Source organism: Castanea sativa, chromosome 9 (genome assembly GCF_040712315.1).
Source record: "Castanea sativa cultivar Marrone di Chiusa Pesio chromosome 9, ASM4071231v1".
Taxonomy (NCBI): Eukaryota; Viridiplantae; Streptophyta; class Magnoliopsida; order Fagales; family Fagaceae; genus Castanea; species Castanea sativa.
In genome coordinates, this window is record NC_134021.1 from 45,903,172 (window position 1) to 45,929,414 (window position 26,243).

Consider the following 26,243-nt stretch of genomic DNA (forward strand, 5'->3'; position numbering starts at 1 on the left):
ATATAATATAATATAATATAATATAAACCTGGGGGTTAAGTTGATATGGTTGCATTTTAAGTACCCAATGGTACCAACCCATATTTATGGAGACAAAAAGTAAATTTTTTACCTACTATTTTTTTGTCTTCTTCTAAAGCTCGAATTGTGTTGGGAAATATAGCATAGAATATTTCTCCTGTCTCTTCAGACTGATTGTGTTTAGAAAATAGAAATGGTCTTATAACCTAATAATATTTCTCCTCCCATCTAAAGAGGAGGATAATGGTTCAACCCATCATAGTGATTAGTGATATTGATCAAGATAATTGATTCTTCCATCCCTTGTTCTGAAAAAAAAAAATTAAATTGTTATAAGAGAGGTAATAGGAAAAAGAAGTGACCAGAGCAGTTTGGTAGGATAATTTGAACTAGAGATATGAAGAAATTTAGGAGAAATCACTTCTTTCAGGCCACACAAAGAAATTTATTCAAAACAGAAACTTAGTGCAGATTACAAGCATCAAGAGATGCAACCAGACGGCAACAGGCTACAAACGACTTCAAAATTACAGCGGAAACTTTTAAGAACTTAAATAAATAAATAAAAAAAAAAAAAGAAGAAGAAAAGAGAGAGAGAGGGTAATAAGCTAATATCAATAATGCTATTACATTAGTGTTATGAGTCGGCAAATCTTCTAATTCAATTAAAGAATCTTAACCAATTCTTGAGTGAAAGGACCTTGCATCTGACATCAATGACAATATGTTTATATACAGGATCTTCATCTATGATCCTCGCATAATGCTGTCTAGCATTCCTTTTCAAATTTAAATGTAATACGGGTCCCACATTTGAAATCTATCAAAAGAACAAGCGAGTTAGGGGGACAAAAATTAATATGAAAGAGTCTATGCAGGGGACCATTCACAATTAAATCTCGAGGGACCAAGCTTTTCTCCTCAAACTTCTTTTCATCGCTACATGACAGATCAGACCAATTTTGCTTTTTCTTCCCATTACTTCTTTTAACTGAAATTGGTAATCATTTTCATCAATCATAGACATATTTACTTCAAGAAGGCTTCTCCTTGCATTAACAATACATCTCTAATCTCTTAATAAACGCTGCGTTACAGCCTTTTACAGTCTATGCAACCTCCTTTTTATTTTTTTATTATTATTTTTGGCAGTAGCCAGTAGGCCAGCTATGGAGGCGAGGTTTAGAAAACAATTCAACAAGACCTTCATGTCATAATTACAAGGTTAGGTAAATTGAAGATTCATTGTTATACCGTGCAACTCTCAACTTTTCATTATATTTCCTTATTGAAAACACAAAGTCATTCAAGCAAGATCCAATGTAGCCTTTACAAAAAATCTTAACCATTCAATCAAACAATAATTGTCAATGTTAAATACAATTCTCTTTTCATATATTCATGAGCAAAAAGAAAAAAAGATTACATTTTTCTGTGGAGGGAATCTCCAATCATTAATGAATCATACAAGGTAAATCTACAAAAATGGAAAGAAGAAAAAGAAAAAGAAAAAAAAAGAACGAAAAACCCTCCCCCCCCCCCCCCCCCTCCCTCAATAAAAAATACAAGGAAAAAAAAAAAAAGATACAGTTTGGTAAAACTGTTGACAAAAGTGGAACATGTTTCTTGCTTCCTCTCTCTTGCTGTTGTTTCTAGTATCACATTACCTTCATACTAACTCCATTAGGAGAGGGTCACCTTCTGCCATTATTCTGATAAGCTTTATGAAATCTTGTTCACTTGACACATTCCATGGATGAACTGCAGCTGCTTGAGCAGAATAAAGTGTTGAAGAATTATTTGTAGGTGGTTTTTGCTTGTAGATCATTGAACTAAGCACTGGGTCAAAATTCTGTGGTGAATCCATTGATACAAAGAACATGGGGATTGCAACTTTTTGATGGATTTCTAGACCACCCACTAAATTAACCAGTTCGACGTAGTCAGCTACAAAGCGCTGGGGAATGTAGAATACCTCAGAACTGTATATAGCAATGCTCTGACTATCCGTTATGCTTTCCTTATAATTGACGTGGAAGTGAGCTTGCATCATGCCAACAACTTTCTTTACCATGTCTGCTTGTTTTGAAAACCAATCTGAGTTGCCATTGGTTGACACAGTAGTCCAAGACTTGGAGACCTGAATCCCATTGAATTTGTTAAAGAGAGCAGTTATAATGGTTTACAATGAAAAAACTAATCCACTTTTATCATTGATAAAATATATGTGGTCCGAGATTTTCTTTGTCAGACCATAATATTCATATTAGGGAAATAGATGTTATAATTGAAGGTATATTACCTTATTTGCAATCCACAATTTACTCCTGTCTGCTTGTAGCAAATTCCAGTAATTAAGAATTGTATCATCCTGAAGGAATAAAAATCCTTCTGCACTGGTATATCTATCAAAAATCTTAGGCAAGTGCCTGAAAAGAGAATTAGACAATAATTAGACAGCATGATTATGAAACTTTAACCATGTTAACTAACTAGAGTTTCAAAATAATTATATGGTAAAAGCCAACATATAGAACAGTTAAAACTTCAATTTTACACTTACTGCTTTCCATCATCGTCAATAGTAAATGAATGATTAAGAATAAAACAAATTGACAACATAACAACCTAAGGTTGCTTCTAAGCGAACTTTGATTTAATAATAAGCAACAACTCAAACTAACACTGATCCAAACCAAACTAGAGGGATAGGATTTGGGTTGGGGGAAATGAAGCTAAGAGAGGGGGGGGAGACCAACTATTTTATCATAACTCATGTTTGTAGCAATGGGAGACTACTTGGAGAGTGATTCTAAAAAATCCACACTGCCTTACAGACTTCACATTTGTAACAGTAACAACACTCCTTTTCTAAATCTAAATTCTTTGTTTAACCATTTGGAGCCTAAGTAGGCAAATGTTAGCACTTTCAACTTGAAGGTTACAACAACACTATTCCCAAACCAGATTTTGGACCAAATTCTTCAATTTCAAGATTAACCAGTGTGTTTTAGGACCACCTAACAGTGTGCCCCAAATTCTTCTCTTTTCATTTTTGGCCAACAAGTACAGCACAGGCCAAATCTATGGACAAAGAACTTTGAAAAGGTAGGGTATACCTCTTTCCTAGAGGCTAGATCCCAACAACACACAACAGATGGTGCAGTATGACTACCAAGTCAACTCCGATGAAATAGCAGGTCTAAGAGTTGCGCTTCCAGCACATGATTAGTGTTAGATTGAATCTAATGATCTACTCAGTCCACAACTGATATGTATCTACCATCTACCATTTTCATCATGAAGTTCAAGTTCAATAACTATTAATTCGCAAACTTTTTTTAGTGATGCAATTTGTATAAAAAGTAGCCTTTCCAAGCTAACTTTATATTGGTTTATCAAAAAGTTAACTTTATATTGGGAAGCTACTTCATAACAGCATTTTCAGGTACTTCACAGCTAATACCCATAAAATCTTATATACCACCAGAGATCCAATCCAATAAGATATGCATGTTTTTGTTCTTCTCCTAACTTCCACAAATTTTCATTTCAAGTTTCATAGAAAATTACACCTCATATGGAACCAACTTTACGTGAATTTAAAAGTTAATTACCCTGAATATAGATAAATTGAAAAACAGAAAACCAAAAGGAGTAGAGCCACAGCAAATGAATACTATTGCTCTCCTCATTGCTGCTTAAAGTCATACATTGTCAATTAACATGTTCAAATAAGAAACAATAATAATTTCATGACAATCTCAACAGTTTCACATGATTGTACATGGCCAACAAATACTACTGTCTCAAAGTTTTCACTCACTAAGCATAAATTTTGAAAAAACATCTCATTTGGAAAGTAATATTCAATAGTCTGACAATATGCAAAGACGAGACAGTAATGATAATAAATTGTATACATAATTAGTAAAAATGCATTATGTTAACAACTTACTTGTATAGTTGCTCCCATTGGCCTCGTTCAACAGCAAGATCTGGGTTCTTTGCCCCTGACAAAATAATCACCGTTTTAAATATTCGCCCATAGAGCAATCTCCATTCAAGAGCAGTACGCTCCACAGGCCCATTGCAAAACATAATAAGCACAACATTCCCAAAATTCTTCCTCCACCTAATCAAATTTGCAATCTCGTAATTCACCGTTCCTGTTTCCTCAACCCCAAGATGAACAGATGGCAACTTTTGCGGGACAAATTCTTTCCTATCTCCATGACCAATACTTGCCCGTGGCCTATCCAATTCCAGTGACATTAGCCTCGGCTGCTGGTATCCAACAGCCAGCAAGTCCTGAAGCCAAGCAGCTGTAAACTTCAAGTCCTTATCAGACCAAAACCCCTCCTCAGCCATTGCAAAACTTAATTCCAAAACCTTTTCAAACAATCTATGCTTATTTGATCTCCACGAGACCAAAAACTTTATCAGACGGCCTACATTTACATGAAGATCCTTCTCCTCTGAAAATGGGTATCCCTCAATCCTATCATATCGATGAACCGTTGGGGGATAAACTACAACATAACCGCCAATTTCCCACAAAAGCCTCTGTCCCCAATACCCTCTCAACACATCAGAAGCCATTGTGCTAACTGAAACAGGAAGCATCAAACCCCAAAATGCCGAAGAATGGTAAATCGTGTTGAAAGAATTGACCGGCACCATCATTCCTTGTGGCAACGCCACCTTTGGGGTGTGCTCATCAAACCTAATATCAAAGGCTTCCAAACTGGATTTCCTCGTGAAATAAAACACGGAATCAACATCAGGCAAACCATTAGAAATCCCCTGCTGAATGAACTGTTTCCCACCAAACACTTCAGTGTAAAACTCTTCATGCCCAATTTCACCCACATTCTCCAATGGCAACCCTCTAGGCCAAACGGACCGCTGCCCAAAATGTATATACGGGTTAATTACGCTCCGATTGGGATTATCATGACTATACTGCAATATAACATCTTGCCTAGCATCTTCCCCAACTAATTCTACATCAAAATGTTTACCCAAATCCCCATCAATCACATCTCCACGATCGTCGGCGTCGAAGATCTTCTTCGCACCGTGTTGGATCGCAAACAAATACCCAACAGTTTTTCTAACATAAGAATCATAAGGAAGAAAATCCACAACACGAAAACCTAACTGAGCTTGTTGTTCCAAAGACAAAAAAATCGCACCTTTGAGGGACCAATCGGATGGCGTTTTGGAATTACCGATGGCGAGGACTTGCCAGCCTCTGATCTTGACGAGGTTTCGGAGCGAATCGGTTGGGTAATTGGAGACCGAGACGACGATCCAACGTTCTGTTCGGAAATTAACGTAAGGGGACCTGTCGGTAATGCGTGAAATTGAATTCCAATTAACGTTGGGGAATTGGATCTTCTCGAGGTTTTTGGCCCGGGTTTCGAAGCAGAGGAGAGCGGCAGTGTCGCCGACATTTCGGAGGAAGAAGAGGGCGGCGACGGTGGCGATGAGGAGGAGGACGGTGACGATCTTGTAAAGGTTGTCGGAAAACCATGTTGAGAAATCGAGAGCTTTGGCCTCAGAGAAGCGGTTTTGTAAAGTATTTCTGACCTTGGATTTCGGACCTTTCGGTGATTTCGGGGCTGAACTAGAACGGTCTTGGACCAACATTGAATTACTCACTCACTCACTCACTGTCACTCACTTTAGCTCTGAATCTGAAACACTGGTAGAGTATCAGATATCTCTATCTCTCTCTCTCTCTCTCTCTCTCTCTCTCTCTCTCTCTCTCTGTAACACAAACACTGTGCAACATTTAGTTCCTAATTCTTTCTTGCTTCTCTTTCGGTAACTCCGTCTTTCTCTCTTTTGTTTTCTTTTTTATTTTGTTTTTGTGTACAAGACTCAAGACCTGTGGTTGCTGCCGACAGGTATGGATGATTTGGGTGATTGGGTGGGTTTCTTAAGCTTCAATATAACTGCTTATAGTTGTCTGTGGGGTTTGGTCTGGTGTCTCTGTCTCCTAACGTTTTGCTTTCTTTTTTTTCTTTATTTTTCTTTTTACTTTTTTCCAATAGCATGTGATGTGGAATATCTTTGGCACGGCACAATTTATTATGGTTGGATTGATTGGATTTTTTTTTTTTAAAGGCAATTTATAATTGGTTGGGTTGATTAATAAGGTGTACTTTTTTTATATTATGTAACGTGATGATGATTATATTATTTGGGAAATGGCGGGGTGTCTTTGTTGAACATGAGGTGCTGCAAGCTACACTACATCCCAATGCAATTGGTTTGAGTTTGCTGATCTGTTTTTGGGGACCACCCCTTCTGATGGATCTGGACTATTGATGCAGCCGCATCCGACGGTTATAAATGGTCTCATGTCATCTATGGTTGGTAATGAGCAAACTAGACTCACCACACTCTCACATAAACATAAATTTTAGGTTTGAAAGTCACATTCACATACATATGGGATCATAAAACAAAGAGAAAAAAGATGTTAGTATACTGTAGAATAGAGACACCAAACGTACTGAGCAGGATTGAGTGATTGCCAAGGTTCAGCTCCCCATGCCAATATTTTTCACGTGTCTTTGAGTCGAGAAAAAGTTTCATAACGTTGTTGAAAATACTGTAACAAAATATTTTTTTATTAATACAAATTAGTGTTCATACATTTTTATCACTTGGCTGGTCTATGAACAGTATCATAGACTAACCCAACAAAAACGCAATCTAAGTTCTAACTCGAAGAGTGTAATCCAGCTGAGTTCGACGTCAAATTAGAGTGATTCATACTTTGGTTTAGCTTGCGGCACACTTATTGATCAGACCTTAACTTCAGTTTTGATCTTTGCTTTGTTTAGCAAACTCCAAAAATGGCACTCAATGATTGACCAATCATCAGACACAAAAATTTCAGCATTGCTAATGGTAGCACACTGGCACTGGCACTGGCACTGGCAGTCTCTCAACTTCAACGGTTTTTTTAATTTGGCCTATTTTTGGCATTCTATCCAAATCAAAACGGTTTTCTATGGGATTTTAAAAAAAAATAAAAAATTACACTATCACTTTTAGCAAAGTACAGAACGGATAAGCAAATTGTCAACTGTCTTGAAGGAGAAACGAGTGAAGTGGCGTCGTGGGAACGACCACAACATCATAGTCACAACCCATTTACATCGAGCAAATTAAGAGTTAAATTTCAAGTCTTTAAAAATGAGCTTTACATACGTATACTCATAGATTAAGTTAAAATATAATTTATATTTTGTATAAAAAATATATATAATTTCCAAAACTGAAGTCGAGATAATTTACTCCTTTTTTTTCGGTTTTGTTCAAAGCCAAAAGTGTGATACTACAATTATTACAAATTTGACTACACTCACCTTAAAAATTAATTTGTTAACTTTTAAAATATAAGAAATAAATTAAGAGTTTTATTTTCAAGAAATCTAAAACAACAGGAGAAATTTACATATTTCGTATGTTGAAGTAAATTGTAGATAAAACCCAATGCAAAATAGTGATTTATGAATAAATTCTTCTAGTTTATACTCTACATCTTAAAAAACCCTTTTATTTAATATCTTTATTGAGCATTATTTTTTTAAGTGATTGTTCATCAAATAACGTTTAGCTACACACTTGTTTATAAACAGACTTCTTAATAGGATGAGTATATATCTTTCACTCTTATTATTATTAAATTAATTAATGTTGAAAATATAATAATTAGTTAATTATGATAACCCTATGTGGTCACATTTAATCTTCTAATGAATATATTTTTACATTATTTAGTATGCTGATACCAATCAAACTTTTTTTGGTAAAAACATTAATTACATTCATTGTCACTGTGGGGAGTAAAATGACCCAAATGGGCATATGGGCCTTTAGACTGTAGCATGGAGGGCCGACCTGCCCCAGAATTGAACTCTATGAATTGCCAATACGCCGAGGGTCCAAGGGTGCAGCCGAGGACGACCTTCTCCTCGGACAAGCCCAAGAGAATTCAAAGCTTCATTATAAAGGTCAAAGCACAACTCTAGAAAGACTAATGGTTAAAGGGAGAAACCCTGAACCTTCTCGATACACCAGTGTTAAGGAAAATATCTAGAGCAAAGGCTGCCACCTCCGCATTAAAGGCTCTGCACCTACCTCCCTGGCCGCATTAATGGGGAAGTGACCCCTGAACAGTAGGGTAGAAACTTCTACCCAGGGTCCCAAAAGGCATCTAAAAAAGGGGTATTTAAGGGGGAGGAAGGCAAAAGAATGGGGGAAATCTCTCTTGCTCTCTCTCGCTTACTCTCTCTCTCTAAAGAAAAAGAAAAGAAATTAAGGATTGTAACCTGTAAGAAAGAAAGATAAATAATACAGAATTGGTCATCGGCTTACATCCGAGGAGGCCTATTTGCAATTAACAATTGTTATTCACAAGTGTTTGTAACTCTCAGGCTGTTGTCAAGTTCTCAGTACCTTTAACCTAGATTTCAAGCCCACACTCTACAAATTTTATTGTTTAAGGCTCATTGGACCTGAGCCCATAATCTTCTTTGGGTCCAAGTGCAATTGTGCACTTACAATTGGCGCCGTCTGTGGGGAATCTAGTCTGGAAGGAGTTGGGATATTATGGCATGCTTGGGTTCTCACCATGCAGAGTCACAGGGATCACAGCCGGAGGATCTTTTCGAGCGTCTCGAGCATCGAAGGGATCGTGAGGGAAGTGTCCATACAGAACACCCCGGGACTAGCCATACTCGTGGTGGGGGTAGCACCACCCATGAGGATGGTGCTAAAGCCATGCAGAAGGAAATTAATCGTTTGAAGAGAAAGCTACGCCGCGCCAGACGCAGTCTTCACCATCCTCATCCGATCCTTCCTCGCAGGAGGTACGGGAGGTAGCTGGCTGCTCAAGGTCATGCTCACCCCCGTGCAATGTCCTTCCGGTGAGGAGGACGACCGCCCCAGCTCGCACGCAAGAAGCCTTCCTAGGGGCTCGTGGAACGATGCTATGAGTCGGGCGTTGCACCAACTCTCCAAATCTCCGTTTTCACGGAGGATTGAGAAGCGGGAGGCTTCCAGAGGTTTACTCAACCCACCTTTACCATCTACAATGGCCGGACCGATCCGTGGAGCACGTGAGTCACTTTAACCGTAGGATGGCGGTGCACTCTCACAACGAGACCCCGATGTGTAAAGTTTTCCCTCTAGCTTGGGACCGTTGCTATGAGGTGGTTCAACGGCCTTAAAACGGGGTCTATAGGTTCGTTCGGGAGCTTACTAGGAGCATTTGCTTCGCGGTTCATTACGTGTAGCGTACCTCGGCCATTGGACTCGCCGCGTTATCCATGACCATGAGAGAAGGTGAGACGTTGAAAGCATACTCCGACCGTTACCCGGAGATGTTTAATGAAATAGATGGCGACTTTGATGAGGTGGCGCTCAATACCTTTAAAGTAGGTCTTCCTACCGATCACGACCCGAGAAAGTCTTTGACTAAAAAGCCCGTCCGCAGCGTACGTCGCCTCGCTGGACCGTATTGACGAGTACAAGAGGGTGGAGGAAAACCAACGCAAGGAAAGGGTAAGGAGAAGGTTATCCCGCAGAGGAGAAGGGATTTCAGCTCGGACAGTACCACAATAACAAGCCGAGGAGAGATTACGTTCAAGTAGCCCGGCTCGGCAAAGACCTCGCGGCGCTGAACACCGTGTTCCGAGAACCAAGACATCGCCTTGGAAAAAGTTCGTAAGGAGCCCTTCTTCAAGTGGCCTAGCAAGATGGCAGGAGATCCTACAAAGAGGAATCGAACCTCTTCTCGCCAATACCATCGTGATGTGGGCCACACTACCGAGAACTGCGTTGGACCCTTTGGAATCACTTGGAGCAAACCTTGTCGGTGAGGGAAAACCGAAGCAAGACTTGTGCCATCCTAGCAGTGTGGCGCCAATCCGGGCTCAAACAATTAGAGGAATATTTCATCTCGCCAGCGTTAGGAACAATTAATGTTATTTTTGCTGCACCGCAGACCGGCTCAGTCCCACTGTGGTGATGGTAGTTTCACATCCTCGGGCCGAGGAGCCTGGCAGCAGGCCGAAGAGGTTGAAGCTAAATTTGCCCGTCTAGGGATTTTCCGAGGAGGATAAGGTAGGACTATCCAACCCCACGACGATGCTCCTCGTAGTTACGCTTAGGATAGGAACTACGATGTGAGGAGGGTGATGATAGATCGTGGCAATGGGTGCAGATATCATGTACCCTGATCTATTTAAGGGGTTAAGATTGAAGCTGGAAGATCTTACTCCTTATGACTCGCCACTTATAAGCTTCGAAGGGAGTGCTGTTGTGCCGAAGGGACAAATCTGTTTGCCCGTTCAATCCGGCTCAGAAACGGTTGAGGTGGATTTCATTGTGGTTGACACGTACTCTCCATATACAGCCATCCTCGCCAGGCCATGGCTGCATGCTCTTGGAGCTGTCTCTTCTACCTTGCATGTTAAGGTTAAGTTCCCCTCGGGGGAATGTGTTGAAGAGGTCCTCGGCAGCCAATCGGTGGCCAGGCAATGCATATCGGCTACAGTGCTGCACCAGACGGAAGCCGAGTCTTTGGCTCTAATCAGCAAAGACTTATAGCAATTAACGGCTCTTGATGCACCTGGAATGGTGACAGGAGAGGAGGTTCATTGTGAGGAGTTAGAGAAGTTTCTGATATCTGATGATCCAAAGAGGTTCTTCCAAGTAGGCATACGTTTGCCACACCAAGAGAAGATGGAGTTATTGGAATTTTTTAAGGACAATATTGATGTTTTTGCATGGAACCCTTATGAGGCTCCAGGCGTAGATCCGAACTTCATTTGTCATCGTTTGAACGTCAACCCTGCCATTGTGCCGAGAAGGCAACCACCTCGACGTTCGTCCAAAGAGCATGCCGAGGCTGTAAAGGAAGAGGTGCTCAAACTCAAGAGGGCTGGGGCTATTAAAGAAATTTTCTACCCCAAATTGTTGGTGCATACGGTTGTGGTTAAAAAGAAGAATGGAACGTGGAGAGTATGTGTGGACTTCACAGATTTGAACAAGGCCTGCCCCAAGGATTCGTTCCCAATGCCGCGTATTGATCAACTTGTGGATGCCACTGCTTCGACATCCTCGAATGAGTTTTTTGGACGCCTTCCAAGGTTACCATCGATTCCACTAGTATTGGAGGATCGAGAAAACCGGCTTTCATTACTCCAACAAAGGAACTACCACTATAAGGTCATGCCATTCGGGTTGAAGAATGCCGGGGCTACTTACCGAGAATGATGACTAGAATGTTTGAACAGCAACTAGAGAGACCATCGAGGTGTATGTAGATGATATGGTGGTGAAGAGTAAAACAATACCTTCACACGTCAAAGATCTAGCCGACACCTTCCAGTGCTAAGAAAGTACAAGCCGCGCCTTAACGCCTCAAAATGCTCTTTTGGCGTGGGGTCCGGAAAGTTTTTGGGTTACATGATTACTCACAGAGGCATGAGGTGAACCCGCCGGTGCAAGGCTATTCGACCAGAATTTAGCCTCGGAACCCAAAAGAGATCCAAATTGACCGGAATGATTGCCGCATTGAATAGGTTTATTTCTCGGTCCGCCGACTGCGTCGTCCTTTCTTCCAATTGTTGAATAAATGGAAAGGGTTTCAATGGACCGAGGATTGCGTGTTAGCTTTTCACAGCCTTAAGCAATATCTTTCTCGGCCACCCATCTTGTCTCGCCCGAGGCGGACGAGGTCTTGTTTGCTTATCCGGCAAGTGGCCGTCCACGTCGGCCTCGGTCCTTATAAGGAATGAAAGCGGGGTGCAAAGACCGGTCTACTACGTCGCAAGTCTTTAAATGAGGCCGAGGTGCGCTATTTGCTCTTGGAGAAAGCACTTCCGGCCATAGTTCACGCCACGCGCAAGCCTTCCTCATTATTTCCGGCCTCACACCGTAAAGTGGCTCGACCCAATTGCCTCTCTCAAGGCGGTGTTACGCAGCGCCGATTACTCGGGTAGGGTGGCAAAACGTGGGAACCATTTTAGGGGCTTTTGACATTAAATACAAGCCTCGCACCTCGGTGAAGGGCCAGTCCTCGCCGACTCGTGCGGAGTTTCGAACCATTGCTAGAAGAAACTCTAAAAAAAGCACACACGGATGGAAAATCGATTGGTGTGATCACGGCCGCAATGCCTTCGACTTGGAAAGTGTACATGGATGGGGTCGAATCGCAGAGGTCCGTGTTGGACTTGTTCTAATGTCCCCTGAGGGAATTGTCTTCGAAAAATCTTTGAGATTGGCATTCTCGGCTACTAACAATGAGGCCGAGTATGACGCAGTCTTGGTGGGCATGCAGATGGTACGTAGGATGGGTGGACAGGAAATCCATGTGTTCTCGGACTCTCGCTAGTGGTCGGCCAAGTCACGGGGACCATGGAGGCTAGAGACCCTGCACGTGTGAATATTTGGCCCAGTCAAGCGTCGCCAGCCGAATTTGACTCCTTCGTCCTAACTCACATCTCTAGAAGTGGAAACACTCATGCCGATTCTTTGGCTACGTTAGCAACGTCCTCGGCTCGTGGCTTGCCCAGGATTGTCCCTTGTGGAGGATTTGCCGGAGCCAACTCTTACCCCCGCCAAGGCGGCCCGCATCCATCTAATAAGGCTCGGACCTAGTTGGATTGACCCGGTCATATCTTTTCTTAGGAATGATATCCTTCCTGAAGACAAGTCCGGCGTATAAGATACGTCGAAAGGCGCCACGTTTTTGGTTGTCCGAGGACCAAAAATCGTACAAACGATCCTTCTCGGACCGTACTTGTTGTGTGTGCACCCCGAATCAACTAAGCACTTCCGGAGGAACCGCATGAAGGGATTTGTGGAAGCCACACCGGGGGAAAGTCCTTAGCCCATGTGGCCTTGACTCAGTGGTTATTGGTGGCCCAATATGCAGAGAGGCTCAAGACTATGCCGTAAAATGTGATCAATGCCGAGGTTCGCCCCTAATATTCATCAACCCGGAGGGGTTCTAAACCCTCTCTCCACTCCTTGGCCTTTTGCGCGGTGGGGATTGGACATAGTGGGGCCGTTTCCGAGAGCCGCAGAAACAAAAGATGGCTTCTTGTGGGAAACGTACTATTTCACTAAATGGGTTGAGGCCGAGCCCTTAGCAAATATCAGAGATGTTGATTCCAAGAAGTTTGTCTGGAAAAATATTGTCACTAGATTCGGTATACCACACACACTTATCTCAGACAATGGCGTTCAATTTGACAGCAAGGCCTTTAGGCAATATTGTGGTGACATAGGTATCATGAATAGATACTCCACCCCAGCTTATCCTCAGGGAAATGGGCAAGCCGAGGCCGTTAACAAGGTCATAGTTAGTGGGCTCAAGAAAAGTGACACACTATTGTGTGAGTGAGTGATTTTGGATAGAACCGGACCTCTCCCTTCTTAATCTTCTCATGAACTCCACTAGTTGTGAGTGATTTTGTTATGAGCATAATCACATGCCATCCAACAATAATGTGTATTTTGCTAATATGATTTCAACAACAAAAAGAAATTAAAAAAAAAAAAAAATCTCTCATGCAATGGTCAAAGTCTATATGCATTTGATTAAGCTTATTTGCTTAACATAGTATAGTAATGAGAAAAAAGAGAGTTAATCTGAGATAATAAATAAATAAATAAATAAAGGAAGAATAAAAATAAAAATAATACAATTAGTAAAAAAATGTCAATTGCAGAAAATAACAAAAAGTATGACTTTAAATAAAATAGAATGGTGAAAAAAGTACATATGGTCAACACTCACTAATCTATTAAGAATTTATAGTTGACCCAAAATTTCAAGCCTTAGGTTTGGTTTTTGTTTTGTTATTAAATTTCAAAGAACCCTTGGTAGTAGAATTTCACTCGCTGTTGTAATTTTTTATATAAATTTTGAAACTTTGGCAATAACATTTCAGTTAGAGTAATTATTTTAATTATCTTAATATACTTATAGTGTATCACATGACATAAGGAGAAAAAAAAATAACAAAAAAGGTCATCCAATTTTTTTTATTGAAGAATAAAATAGCAATAATAATAATAACTAGTTGGGCTTGTCACTACTTGAACCTCTAACCTTGGACTTGCAAGGTGATGACCCACAAATGCTTCCTAAGCCAAACACATGTGAAAGACATTAAGGTATATAACGTGACTTATATAAGATTTCTAATATAGTAACAAACTAGAAGATTTGTAGTTTCATATGTAATAATATTTTGTATTTAGATAAGTTTGGGTCACAACTTATCTGAATTGTAATAAGCTTTTATTCAATAGAGACTTTAATGGCATAAGTTGAATATGAAACCACTTCAAATTATAATAAAATTATGTATATATCAATATTTTTTAAATTTAAAAAAAAAACAAACAAACAAACACACACAAAGTGAAAAGGGGATCAATATCTTTAATACTTAGCAATGTAATAAAAAATCTTGAAGACCTAACATTTACTATATATTACTTGTTGATGCTCATTTTTTAAAAGCTTAGCAGCAAGAAAAAACCCAACAATATGGGCAAAAGAGAGAGATGGTGGGTTGATAGGAAAGAACTATTAATGGCAAGAATAATGAATCATAGGCACATAAAATAAATAAATGGGTCTTGAGAAAAGCAAATGGGTTTAGAGGAGTCTAAAGGAGGAAGTAGTAAACTCATGGGTATTATGTAATGAAGAAAAGCAATAATGGGCTACAGCAGGCCCGAAGTAATGAAATAAGAAAGAAAAGGGGTTGATGGAAAGCCCATGAGCCCCAATAATGAAGGATAAAGCAATTAGGCCAAGGAAGCCCAAAAAAGTTAGCAAATTGCCCACAGGAATGTAGAATTAGGAAATGGGATGAGAATGCCCTAGGAAATAGGCCAAGGATGCCCAAAGAGAAAGAAATGGGACAAAAGAGCCAGAAATGGGACAAAAGAGCCCACAAGAAAACGGGCTGAAAAAGAGCCCAAAAGCAAAATGAATGACCATACGAAGTCATTGAAAGAAGAATGAGCAGCAGGCCCAAAAAGGCCCAGCAAACACGGGTCAAATAGCACCGTGGCAAGAATAGCAGAATGGTATGGCAGGAATGACAACAAGACTACTGGCGAAATAAGGAATGGACTAAAAGGAAGAAAACTCAAGCAAAGCTCAGCCCTTGAAAAGAAGTAGGCCAATAAAGAATGAAAGACCAAAAGATAGTTCACGCCATAAGAGGTCAAGGATGGGCGGCAAAGTGCACAAACAAGCCCCAAACCATGGCAAACGCATGAGTAACGGACAGGTCTTTAAACGTACACAGGAAGTGGAGCATGTGCAAGACCCAGGCACTACCAGCTTGTACCCAGCCAATACAGGGGTGGTGGATCATAGGTCAAAGGTAAGAGAGGGTATGGTCTGATGGTGGGGAGAAATGGAAGCCTATTCTGGGGTTCCCGCTCAAGCTCTTTTGGGGGAAATATTCTATTGGGATGACGTATCACCTAAAAGAGGGAGAATGAGCTAGAACCACTAGGTGCATGCCATGAGGGATAGGAAGAGAGAACACCCACACCGTGGCAGATGAGAATGTCATGATAAGCAAACAAACAAAATAACCTTCTTTGTCTGGTAATGGGGAGTGGTACTGCCAGCATAGGTAAGTGGTGGTGGCTGGGGCGCTGACAAACTAGTGGTGGTCGGTAAGAATGCTTAAACCAGACAAAGGTTGTTAAGGGGTAAAATGGTAAAAAACAGTCACGACAAACAGTATATAAAGGGTCTTTGTCGTGCACAGACAAGGGGAGCAACAAGAGCAATCACCACAAGAGTAATCACCATCACATCGCACAAGAAAACACAAAAGAAAGCAAAAGGAAAAAATTAAAATAGTAAAATAGAGGAAAAGAAACAGGGAGTTAGAAAAAGAGCGAGAAATAGTAGAATGACGAGCATGCACCAATAAGTTTTCTTTCCTCCTCTCCCTCTTAAAGCCTACTCTCTACAAAAGAAAAAGAATCCGTTTAGGTACAAACCATTCAGGTCTGTTCACTTAAACTGTGTAATTTCCACGGTAGGATCCTCCTGCAAGGTTACCCACATTGAGGAAATGGTTCTCTCCTTGGCCATAGTCTCGTGACAAAACTGAATGTGGCAAACTAATCATCTTCTTCTTTGACTTTACTGATTATTGCTATATTTTCTCCTCTAGCCTTTATTATTACACTTACAACTTGTTCTTTTCTTTTACTTTAATGCAAGATTGCTTGCTTAGTTTTCCTAACAATAGTGTATTTCACTTATCATTGTTTTGTTGCACCCATTCTGCCATAACTTTTTTTCTGCAGAAATTTCACTTGCCATGGGTATGTGACTAAAGTTTCAGCAAACGAGGCATAGTTTACACAAAAGCTGGACCAAAGTGAGTTGCAGTTGGGCTGGTCCCGACTCTCTTATCCAGAACACTTGGACCTAGTACAGTAGGAGGCAGTCCAGCCCGAAATCACAAAAAAGGCCACCACATTACTCTTTTTGTATTTTTGATAAACAAATACATACACAAAGGAGAGGAAAAGAAATTCTAATATAAAAGCACACCACAACTTGTTGAAAATGCGTCAACATTAGCTAAACGACATGAGAAACTAAACGGGAAAGAAGCTTCAAAGAACAAGAAAAAAACGACATCAAGTTGTTTTGGTGAAAGAAATAAAGAAGCAAAGGAAACGGCAACATTTTGTTTAATGAAAATGCAAAGTGAACACGTGCAAGATTGTGAATCAAAGAGAGTCACACGCAAGGCCAGATGTTACGATCTGCCACCTAAAGCCGTTACACAGTGAAGTTTGTTAGGAGTTAGTTAGAGTTAGTTTTTAGCTTTCCCGCCTTTTTCCTCTCTTCTTGGTGTTGTATATAAATAGAGTAATTATATTATTTTGTATATACTTTCACAATCATTATGTGATTCAATATAGAATTCTCTTAGATTCAGAGAGCATTTCCATTCTTGTTTTCTAGAACTTTCTTTTCTTATATGGTATCAGAGCTTCCTTGCTCATTCATGGCTTCCAGTTCTGCTAACACCACATCCAATTTCAATTTCACACAATCAGCACCTTTGTTTGGTACAACAATGGCAGATGAATCTGCTAATAACCCTTACTTTCTACCAGCGACTGAAAGTCCTAGAATTGTACTTACATCACAGCCATTAACTGGACCAAAGAACTACATGAGTTGGGCGAGATCAGTGTTTATGGCTTTGAGTGCCAAAAACAAGTTTGGCTTTGTGAATGGTTCAATTCCAGAGCCAAATCCGTCTTCACCATTGTTCAATACTTGGAGTAGATGCAACACCAGAGTTCTTTCATGGCTGACAATTCTCTTAGCATGGATCTCAAAGCAAGTGTCATGTACATCCACACTTCCAAAGATTTGTGGATTGACCTCAGAAATAGGCTTTCACAAGGAAATACTCCAAGATTGTTTGAGCTGCAAAAGGAAATTTATCATCTTTCACAGGGATCACTCATGGTGAGTTCTTATTTCACCAAATTCAAAACGCTTTGGGATAAATTCATCAACTATCAACCTTTCACTATGTGCACTTGTGCTTGTACTTGTGGATCCAAATCTTCTCAATTGGATGCTCAGCATAAAGAATATGTGTTTTGTTTCTTAATGGGAGTTATGGGAATATTATTGGTCAGATATTGTTAATTGAACCTTTTCCCTTTGTTAGCAAAGTTTGTTCTTTATTTTACAAGAAGAAAAGAGACGGAGCATAGGTCATTGTATTAATATGGTTTATCTTGTTAAAGCTACTACAATGTATGCTAATAATAATAACAGGGGGCATCAAAGGCACAATCAAGGTTTTCATAGTGGAAAGGGAGGAAATTCTAAAAAGGAAAGGCCAATTTGTACATATTGTGGTCTTACTGGTCATATTGCAGACAAGTGTTACAAGCTTCATGGCTTTCCTCTAGGGTATAAGCCTAAAGGAGGTAACAAAGTTTTGGCTAATCAAGTTTCAACTGTTTTTCCATCTGCTAATTTTAGAAATTTAGGTAATTTTTCTTCAACTAACCCCAATTGTTTCCAAAACAATGGTGTTTTTCCTAGTGTTTTCTCAAATAATGGCATGCTTCCTGGTGCTGGTTCTCAAGCTAAGATTGGATATGGTTCACAGAATCCATTTGCCACTCAATTTTTTGGTTCTTCATCACAGACTCCTTCACAAGCACCTTTGTCACAATGTCCCATCTCATAGGTTCAGTGTGAGCAACTCATTAGTTTTCTGAAAGATCTTTTAGCAACAAGATCAGGTTTTGGTACTCAATCTTCTCATCAAGCAGCTTCTCTGATGGCTCCTGCTTCATCCCTTCAGCCAGCTTCATCTGTTGCTTCTTCTTCTTCATCCTTTCCATCTAATTTCTTAGGTAATCCATTCTGGATTCCCCCAACATAACACATTCTATATTTTCTACTCATCTTGTTGATAGAAATGCCTATAAATCACATGATTGGATTATAGACACTGGTGCTACAAACCATATGGTCCATCCAGTTACTTACCACTGTCATTTCAGTTGTCCACTCTTGTGTCTACTTGCCAAATGGGGAACAAGCTTTAGTAACACATATAGGCACCGTGAAAATTTCATCTACTTTGACCCTCACTAATGTACTATGTGTGCCTTCTTTCAGTATTAATATTATATTTGTTAGTAAGCTCACAAAACATCATTGTTGTTGTCTCATTTTTCTTGGTAATTGCTGTTTTATCCAAGACCTAGCTTAATGGAGCAAGATTGGTTTGGGTAAAGAGTGCAGAGGACTCTACCTACTGTAGGATTTGGCTTCATACATTGCCTTATCTGTCAGCACTGGCCACTCTTCTCCTTCAGAACTTAAAGTTCAAGACTTGAGGGGGAGTGTTGAAGATGCATTAACATTAGCTAAACGACATCAGAAACTAAACGAGAAAGAAGCTTCAAAGAACAAGAAGAAAATGACATCAAGTTGTTTTGGTGAAAGAAATAAAGAAGCGAAGGAAACAACAACGTTTTGTTTAATGAAAATGTAAAGTAAACACGTGCGAGGTTGTGAATCAAAGAGGGTCACACGCAAGGCCAGATATCGCGATCTGGTTGGTCACCACCTGAAGCCATTACACAGTGAAGTTTGTTAGAAGTTAGTTTTTAGCTTTCCCACCTTTTTCCTTTTTTCTTGGTGTTGTATATAAATAGAGTAGTTATATTATTTTGTATATACTTTCACAATCATTCTGTGATTCAATATAAAATTCTCTCAGATTTAGAGAGTTTTTCCATTCTTGTTTTCTAAAAATTTCTTTTCTTACACAACTTTATTCAAAAGTCATGGTAACATTGATATAAATACTGTACATAGACTCATTTGTTATTTTCAAGATTTACCATTGATTTGCATAAAAATTTCCTCAACCTCAGAAGTGCTTGTGTCAGTTGTGTGTGAAAGTAAGTAAACCACAAAATCAAAATCAAAGTATCTCGAGATTGATTGTGTGTGTAAGTAAGTAAACCTTAAATATAACAACAGCCCAATCACTACACCATAGTCCATATGATATTCCATTGGAGAAGCATCGATCCAAAAACTTAAAAAGTTAAGCATCCCTGTCTACGTATGAGAAGTTGCCACCTGTCACATAGTCTTAAAACTCTGCTTGTCACTCTAAACTATCTCCTTTTATAACAGAATGCTAATAAAGTCACCATATACCGTTTAGAGGAAGAGAGAGAGAGAGAGAGAAGAAAATTTGAAAATTAACCCCCCCCGCCAGATTTAGAGTTTAGAGAGAAACAGAAAGAAAGAAAGAAAGAGAATTGAATGGAAAAGTTCCCGTGCCCTCTCGAACTCAAAGTTGCTTCGGCTCTGCTTCTCCTCTCTGCCTCAGCCACTCCTCCTTCTCTCATCTCCCCTCCTCCCAAGTAATTTTCTCTTCTTCTTCTTCTTTTTTGATCTCTCTTCGTTGCCGCGGCTTTCTCTGTTTTTGAATTTTTCTCTGTGTAGGTTTAATCGTGAGGACGTGTCGCTTAAGGATGGAAGGAAAAGAAAAAGTTGCAGAGAGAGCTTGGTGCTCAAGGATTCAAACAAGGATTTGTCACTCCAACTCCAGGACGACGAGTACCACGAGCGCTCTGTTTCCGTGTCCTGCTCTTCTTCCCTCACCAGCGTGGTTTCAACGGAGGAGATTCGAGCGTGTAGGATGAGGCTCATTTCTGCTATGGCTCGTCACCATCAAATGAATCTCAAGGTCATTTCTGCTATGGTTCAATTTTGCTTAATCGGTTTGCATTCTATGTAATTTGTTTGTTTTGAATTTGATTTTAATATGCACAACGATCGGGTTGATTCAGATTTTCTGAACTATTGGCGTTAGAGTTGTTGTGCAGCTTGTGCTCCACGTTATGTTTGAACTTTTGGCCTCTTGATTGTAAGCTTATATTTGAATTCCTCTGTTAATTTGCTTCTGCTTCTGCTTCTGCTTGTGATTCTTTTTCTATATTTATTTATAATTTAGATTTTGAATTTTGAGACCTGAGTTTATTTTGTTGCTTGTTTTCGGATTTGAAGCTCGGAGTGTATTGTTTGCTCTGTTTTTTGCTCACATTTGAATTTCGAAATTTGCTGCCATTGACAATTGAAACGTAACAAAAATAATCTCCTTAGTCCTTGTTTGGCTTCATCACTTCCCAATCCAATCTGGTCAAATTCATTGCTCAATATCTTCAAACTTCACTCTGGTTCCGTTCAATTTTGATTTTCTCTCTCTGTTCAAGTACCGCCATAGTTTATTTGTTTAATTGATCAAATTCTTTATAATTTGAATGAATTATTTTGTTATCCGTGAAATTAATCGTTTCAAATTTTCACAGGTTGTTCGGAAGAGCCGCTCGAAGATTCAGTATAGCTCCGATGGACATGGACGTAAAATCAGCTCCGACAAATCGTCAACGGTGACCTCTGAATCTGTATCCAGAGAGAGAGAGGCATCATGCTTGTCAAGCAATTCGAGCGCGCGAAGCCAAAGTAGCCACTACGGTGGTACCACTACTTCGAAAAGGCAAGGCCCCGGCCCCGAGGAGATGATGAAGAAGAGGAAGCGAGTTGGCTCGAATCATATTCGTCGCCGAGCTGACGCCATTTTGAAGTTCCTCTCTGCTGGCTGGTTCTCTGAAGTGAAGATCCGTCAAGCACTCGGTGACAGCCCTGACACAAGCAAAGCTCTCAGAATGTGATATCTCTGATCTCTCTCTCTGTCTCTCTTAATTTGCACGTTTAGCTCTCTGCGTGTTTGTTTGGCTAATTATGATGTGAGTGCACAAACACTATAGAGTTGGATCATTTCAACCCTCAACCGTTTGAAATGCATTGAATCATACTTTAGTTTAATAAATCTAAGAACATAATATTTTTCATAATTGGCATGAATTGTGATTTTGTGCATAATAAATATGGTGTTAGTAATCAACCCAAATGAGGTGAAAAAAAAATTTACTCTAATCACAACATGAAGTATCAGTAGTTTTGAAAAAAATTGTTAAAAAAAAAAAATGCTTTGTCTCCAGCATTACTTTTTTGAGTGGCTTGATCGACTCCTCACTCACTCTTGTATCCAATATTTCAAGGACACAAACTTTTTTGCAATATTCTTTATAACATGTTGATATGGTAAGTTTTGATTGGGCTAACATTTGTTTTACTTTGGTCCACTATTGACACTATCATTATTAGCACTAATCATAACATTTCACAACTATTGTGAAGAATTTTGTGTACCTAATCTTATTGTAAGGGATGATGTGAGTATGGACTAATGAGAGCTAAAAATCTTTATATTTTCGTGGTAATTGAATATCTATGCAGGTTGGTAATGCTTGAAGAGGTGAAACGATCAGGCACTGGAGGGCGTCAAGACCCCTATATTTACACGGTATTTGTGCTACTCACAATTTTCGGTGCCTTCTAAGTTCTAAGTATAATTTTGCACCCCCTATAAAGAAAGCCAACATAATATATATACATACATACATATATATATATACATATATATATATATATATATTTTTTGTTGAAAAAAGAAGCCAACATATATATAAATAGGTTGTAACGTAAAGCAATATTCAAATGGAATTATTTTGGGTTGATACCTTTGTAATTCCTACTGTACTTATAGAAATGATGTTTGTTTAGCATTTTTGTCTATGTAAATGTAAGTTTAATTGGTTGTGTTGTTTTCTTTATTTGGGTGCAGATAGCATGAGGAAATTGGGAGTGATTAAGGCCCGGTCAGAGTTTGGGCCATCCCTCTTGTAGGGAAGTTTTGGTCTGGCAGAGAGGTAAAAGTAAGAAGTAATAACAACATGTTATCAACAAATATTGTTTTGCATGCATATTATATATAGACCTAATATAGTATTATGACATCTTTGATTAAAGTTTACTTCCAAATTTATGTTCTCAAGTGTAAATGGAAGCATCTCTATCCCAAACTTTCATATAATACTTATCAAACTTTATGAAAGATTTTCTTATATCACATTGTGTGACAGGATCATTATTATTTTCCTCAAGAGAGTTATATAAGAAAGTAAGAAACATAGAATACTTTTTCGCTTTTGTGCATGTTAGAGAGTCCATGAATGTTATGCATCCTAGTTGAATGGGCATTCTAATTACTAGATGTTCAGATTTCTTCCCTTCAAAACCAAACCAAAAAGAAAATAAATAAAGAAATAAAAGTTAAATGTTTGGATGAGGCTGTTGAGCTGAAAGCTTTCTTGATAGCAAGAAGGAATTGAAGAATGATGAAGTTAAGTGCAAAATGCAAATAGTTAAAAAAATTAAAAGGCGAAATGGTAAAAGAAATTGAACAGACTATAGAGCATTTACACAAAGTTCTAAAAATTTTAGGTTATATTTGATAACAGTTTTTGTTTTTTATTTTCAAAAACTTGTTTTTCAGAATATAAAGAAAAAACAATTTTCTTGTATTTTTGAAATCAAAAACATGTTTGGTTAGTTGAAATTAAAAAAAAAAGTTTTTTGAAAAAAAATCGATAATACTAAAATATGTTGTTACTATGATTTGAACTCTATTGCTAACTAATTAAATGAGAAAAATTCATTAAATTAAATGCATATTTTTATTGACTTTTGAAAATTAGAAACTAAAAACAATTTTTTGCATGTTTTTAGTTTTCTTCACAAATTAAGTTTTGAGAACAGCTTTTGTTTTCTATTTATTTTGGGCTGTCAAACAAGTTTTTTTAGTTTCAAAAATAGAAAATTATTTTTAGAAATAGTTAATAAGGAGAAAAAACAGTTACCACACATACCCTAACTTTTAGTAACTTAAAAAGCTTATTTATCTATTTTAACATCTTACTTTACCATATATTCAATATCACATTTTTTTTTCTTTTACCATTTTATTTAAATATTATTTCCTTTTTTTAAAAAAAAATTAGTCTTTCTTTTACCACTCAAGTCTCCCTCTCTCTCATTTAAATAATATTTTTTGTGTTTACTGTCTAGCAGTGTCAAAAATGGCAGTTTACAGTAGCTAGGTGTTTAAAAATTTGATTTTGAAACCATTGACGTGGTGGGTTTTTTTAGGGTTTTGGGGTCCTAAAATAGCTATTTTAGCACCTTTGATGTGAATTCTCTTTCTCTCTCTCATCAAAATTAATAATTATTTTTTTTGTGCAATAATTTAAATTAGTATTAAATGGATTAACACGACCTTATATAAGAGATAACAATGGGAAAAAAATTATTGCTTCTTTCCAAAAAATAATAGGTGCATATACTTTTTTTCCTCTATCCAATCCAAACTAAGTATCACTAAGTATTACTTAGTGATGCTATATACTGTTCTGATATGGCCAAAGATATAAATTATTTGAATCTACTAATTCATGCAAAATTATAACGATTGCCATTTATATATATATAAACGAAAACCAAAAAAGGAGCGGGTTTATAATTATATTGTAGATAGGGCCCAAATTGGGTTTTATTTGGAACCAAGTGTTCTCAATTTTTCCATTAAAAAAAAGTGCTCTGAATTCATTATATTTTTATTTTTAAATCGGGAAAAAAAAAACGTGGAATTGTATTGAAAAAAAACGTGGAGTTTGCGCCAGGCTTATAATGCATGCTGAGGTATGTTTGACCGACACGGTTATATTGTCTACATTTGATTTGGTGCGAGTCTTGGCAATGCATTATGCATGGGTCACATAATTACCCTTTCTTCAAACGTGCTTGAAATCTTGAATGAACTCCCACCATTTAAATAAGTTTCTTAGGTCAGCTATAATTTGCGTCGTCCTGGTCCATCACAATTCATGACTCATGACCCGCCTTGCGACTGGAAAATGGCTAGTGCCGTGTCAGTGTGTTTACTGAGTTTGACTGGAAAATAGTTTTGGAATGGCTAGTGCCGTGTTCACTGATGAGTTTGACTTGAAAATAGTTTCATTGATCTTTTGCAAACACACAGAGACCCTCTAGAGCATTCACAATCAAAAATATTATATTATTTTATTTTATCATTTAAAAAAATTATTTTATTATTTGTGTTATACAATTTTAAAAACATCCCAACTTCTCAACTTTTATTTTATCGTGAGGCATTAAAATTATATATCTACGTAATAAATCAATATGTCCCAAAAACACATCTATTCTCTCCCATCCCATACAAATCAATCCCACATACCAGATACCTTAACTTTCTCGGAATTTGGCTGATTTCTCAGTAGCCCAAAACTCAAACAGACCTCCAAAAATAAAAACCACTTGCAAAAACCAATATCAATCAAACCCAGAAACCAAAAACCTTGACTTTCTCGGAAATTGGCTGATTTCTCTCAATAGCCAAGAACCCGAACTGAACTCCAAAAAAGAAAACCGAGTTGCAGAAACTTGAAAAATCAAAGTCAACCCACGGTTCCAGAAGAGTAGAGTGGAACGTCCCTCTTACAAGACAAAGCGATTTCTGAATAAACAAAAGACAACACTCTCGGAAACCGAGCAATTTCAGAGAACTCAGGGCTCAGAGAAAAAAGAAGCTTCGAAGATGAAGTGAGGAAAGAACAGGAAAAGCGTGAGTTGTGGAATTAAGATAGGGATGTAAAAGAGCGCAGAGAGAGAGAGATGAAGTGGGTGAGCTTGTCTTTAGGGATTCCTCATTCCCTCAGAAATGGGTGGCTTGCCATGGCCGGTGACTGTCAGGCCATGGTGTGGTGGCTATGGGGTTTTGAGTCTGAAGAGAAGAGAGCAGAATGAGAGAGAGAAGGAAGATAGAGAAAAGAAAAGAAATAACGAGAGGGAGAGAGGAGAGAGAAAGTTTGTTGGAGTTTTTTATAAAAAGTATCAAAGAGAGATAATTAAAAAATAATTCTTAGAAATACCATTCAACTTGGTGGTTTTTGGGCTTAAATGCTAAATCATACCTACATAATCCTACGTTTTTTTGTTTTTTTTTTTTTTTAGTGTTTTTCAAAAGTTTTCAATTAGAGATTGATCATTGTTCGCGCCGGGTGAGCTCACGAAAGGGTAAAGCGCTAGCTCAAGAAATTCTTTTCAAAGTGCAGGTAGCAGAACTCGAATTAGAGAGTATACCCAGTCAAGCCCAGTACAAACACCTTGAGACCGAGAGCCCAACCAACTCGACCAACCCTGAGTTATAATCCTACATATCTCCCATATGGGAATGCTCTTATACCATCCTCCTTAGAGTTTCCAATTAATCCAAATCACAAATAAAAATTTTCTATATTGGTGTTACACTTTATATTTCAAAACTGTAATATAATATACTGTAATGTGTTTATTTCTCTCCCTCTCTCTCTCTCTCTCTCCATTTGAAACTTTGGTTACTTTTTTTTTTTTTTTTGAGTCAAACTTTGGTTACTTTATAAAGAAAGAATAGGCTACTTGTAATAGGCTGTGACTTGTGATTAGTGGAGGTGGAGCATAGAGTGAAAAACTTGTGGAACAGAAGATTTAATTTGAGCCTAAGGCTTAAAGGTATCCTTTTATTCACTTATGCTTCATAGGCATAACTACTTGATATATTGCTTCCATTCCACTCTTTTTGGTCTCTCCATTTATTAGCTCAAAT

General features: G+C 38.5%; 2 protein-coding genes across 2 annotated transcripts; one reads left to right on the forward strand and one right to left on the reverse strand.

The window, feature by feature from the left end:
• Window positions 1-1,394: 1,394 nt before the first annotated feature.
• On the reverse strand, window positions 1,395-5,951 carry LOC142611410 (putative glycosyltransferase STELLO1). The gene is made up of 3 exons (XM_075783529.1): window positions 3,980-5,951; window positions 2,324-2,450; window positions 1,395-2,161 (listed from the first exon to the last, which is right to left on the reverse strand). Exons 1-3 carry the CDS (start codon window positions 5,674-5,676, stop codon window positions 1,691-1,693), a joined length of 2,295 nt encoding a protein of 764 aa, XP_075639644.1. The 5' UTR covers window positions 5,677-5,951; the 3' UTR covers window positions 1,395-1,690.
• A 13,985-nt stretch (window positions 5,952-19,936) lies between these two features.
• On the forward strand, window positions 19,937-22,449 carry LOC142609320 (uncharacterized). The gene is made up of 5 exons (XM_075780892.1): window positions 19,937-20,037; window positions 20,120-20,363; window positions 20,986-21,344; window positions 21,977-22,043; window positions 22,365-22,449. Exons 1-5 carry the CDS (start codon window positions 19,937-19,939, stop codon window positions 22,371-22,373), a joined length of 780 nt encoding a protein of 259 aa, XP_075637007.1. The 3' UTR covers window positions 22,374-22,449.
• Window positions 22,450-26,243: the final 3,794 nt, after the last annotated feature.

Coding starts and splice junctions, on each gene's coding strand:
- LOC142611410 (XM_075783529.1), bottom strand. CDS start 5,676: ATGTTGGTCCAAGACCGTTCTAGTTCAGCCCCGAAATCACCGAAAGGT. Junction 2,451..3,979: donor CAATGGGAGCAACTATACAA/GTAAGTTGTTAA, acceptor TTCTCTTTTCAG/GCACTTGCCTAAGATTTTTG. Junction 2,162..2,323: donor AATTGTGGATTGCAAATAAG/GTAATATACCTT, acceptor AATGGGATTCAG/GTCTCCAAGTCTTGGACTAC.
- LOC142609320 (XM_075780892.1), top strand. CDS start 19,937: ATGGAAAAGTTCCCGTGCCCTCTCGAACTCAAAGTTGCTTCGGCTCTG. Junction 20,038..20,119: donor CTCATCTCCCCTCCTCCCAA/GTAATTTTCTCT, acceptor TTCTCTGTGTAG/GTTTAATCGTGAGGACGTGT. Junction 20,364..20,985: donor ACCATCAAATGAATCTCAAG/GTCATTTCTGCT, acceptor AAATTTTCACAG/GTTGTTCGGAAGAGCCGCTC.